The 545-nt window shown below is 66.4% G+C and overlaps 1 protein-coding gene across 1 annotated transcript in view; it reads left to right on the top strand.

Annotated features, from left to right (window-relative positions):
- LOC118451766 (piezo-type mechanosensitive ion channel component 1-like) overlaps positions 1-475 on the top strand; it is a gene marked incomplete at its 3' end in the record, with an annotated part of 2,646 nt that extends 2,171 nt beyond the window's left edge. Inside the window, exons 4-5 of the mRNA XM_035889424.1 lie at positions 35-211; positions 350-475. Coding sequence (XP_035745317.1) covers positions 35-211; positions 350-475 — 303 coding nt within the window. The remainder of the gene's footprint in view (positions 1-34; positions 212-349) is intronic.
- Between the last annotated feature and the right edge of the window lie 70 nt (positions 476-545).

Here is a 545-nt window from a genome sequence, read left to right on the forward strand (position 1 = left end):
CCCGGCGGGGGGGCTGCCGCGGCCGCTGCCCCAGGTATCGCTGATGAACTTCTTGCTGGTGCTGCTGTGGGCCTTCGCCATGCCCTACTGTCGCTTCCGCCACATGGCCTCCTGCCTCTCCACTGTCTGGACCTGCATCATCATCGTCTGCAAGATGCTCTACCAGCTCAAGATTGTCGATCCCAACGAGTACTCCAGCAACTGCACCCAGGTGCCTTGGGCGGCCGTGCTGGGGGGATGCCCGGTTCTTGGGGTGCTTCTGGTGGCATGGGGGTGTTCCCTGGCTGGAGGTGGGGTCTGGTGGTGGGGGTGAGGGGTGCTGACACCTGGTGGTGGCTCCCCTTTGCAGCCCCAGCTCAACAGCACCAACCTGAGCCCGGAGGAGCTGGGCAACTCCACGCTGTACCGCGGCCCCGTGGACCCCGCCAACTGGTTCGGCATCCGCAAGGGCTACCCCAACCTGGGCTACATCCAGGTGGGCACGGGGACAGCCTGTCCGTGGGGACCAGGTGGGGGGGGGGCTCAGTGGCGTGCCATGGTCCTGA

The sequence above is a fragment of the Egretta garzetta genome, unplaced genomic scaffold, assembly GCF_000687185.1.
Source record: "Egretta garzetta isolate BGI_Z169 unplaced genomic scaffold, ASM68718v1 scaffold1862, whole genome shotgun sequence".
NCBI lineage: Eukaryota > Metazoa > Chordata > Aves > Pelecaniformes > Ardeidae > Egretta > Egretta garzetta.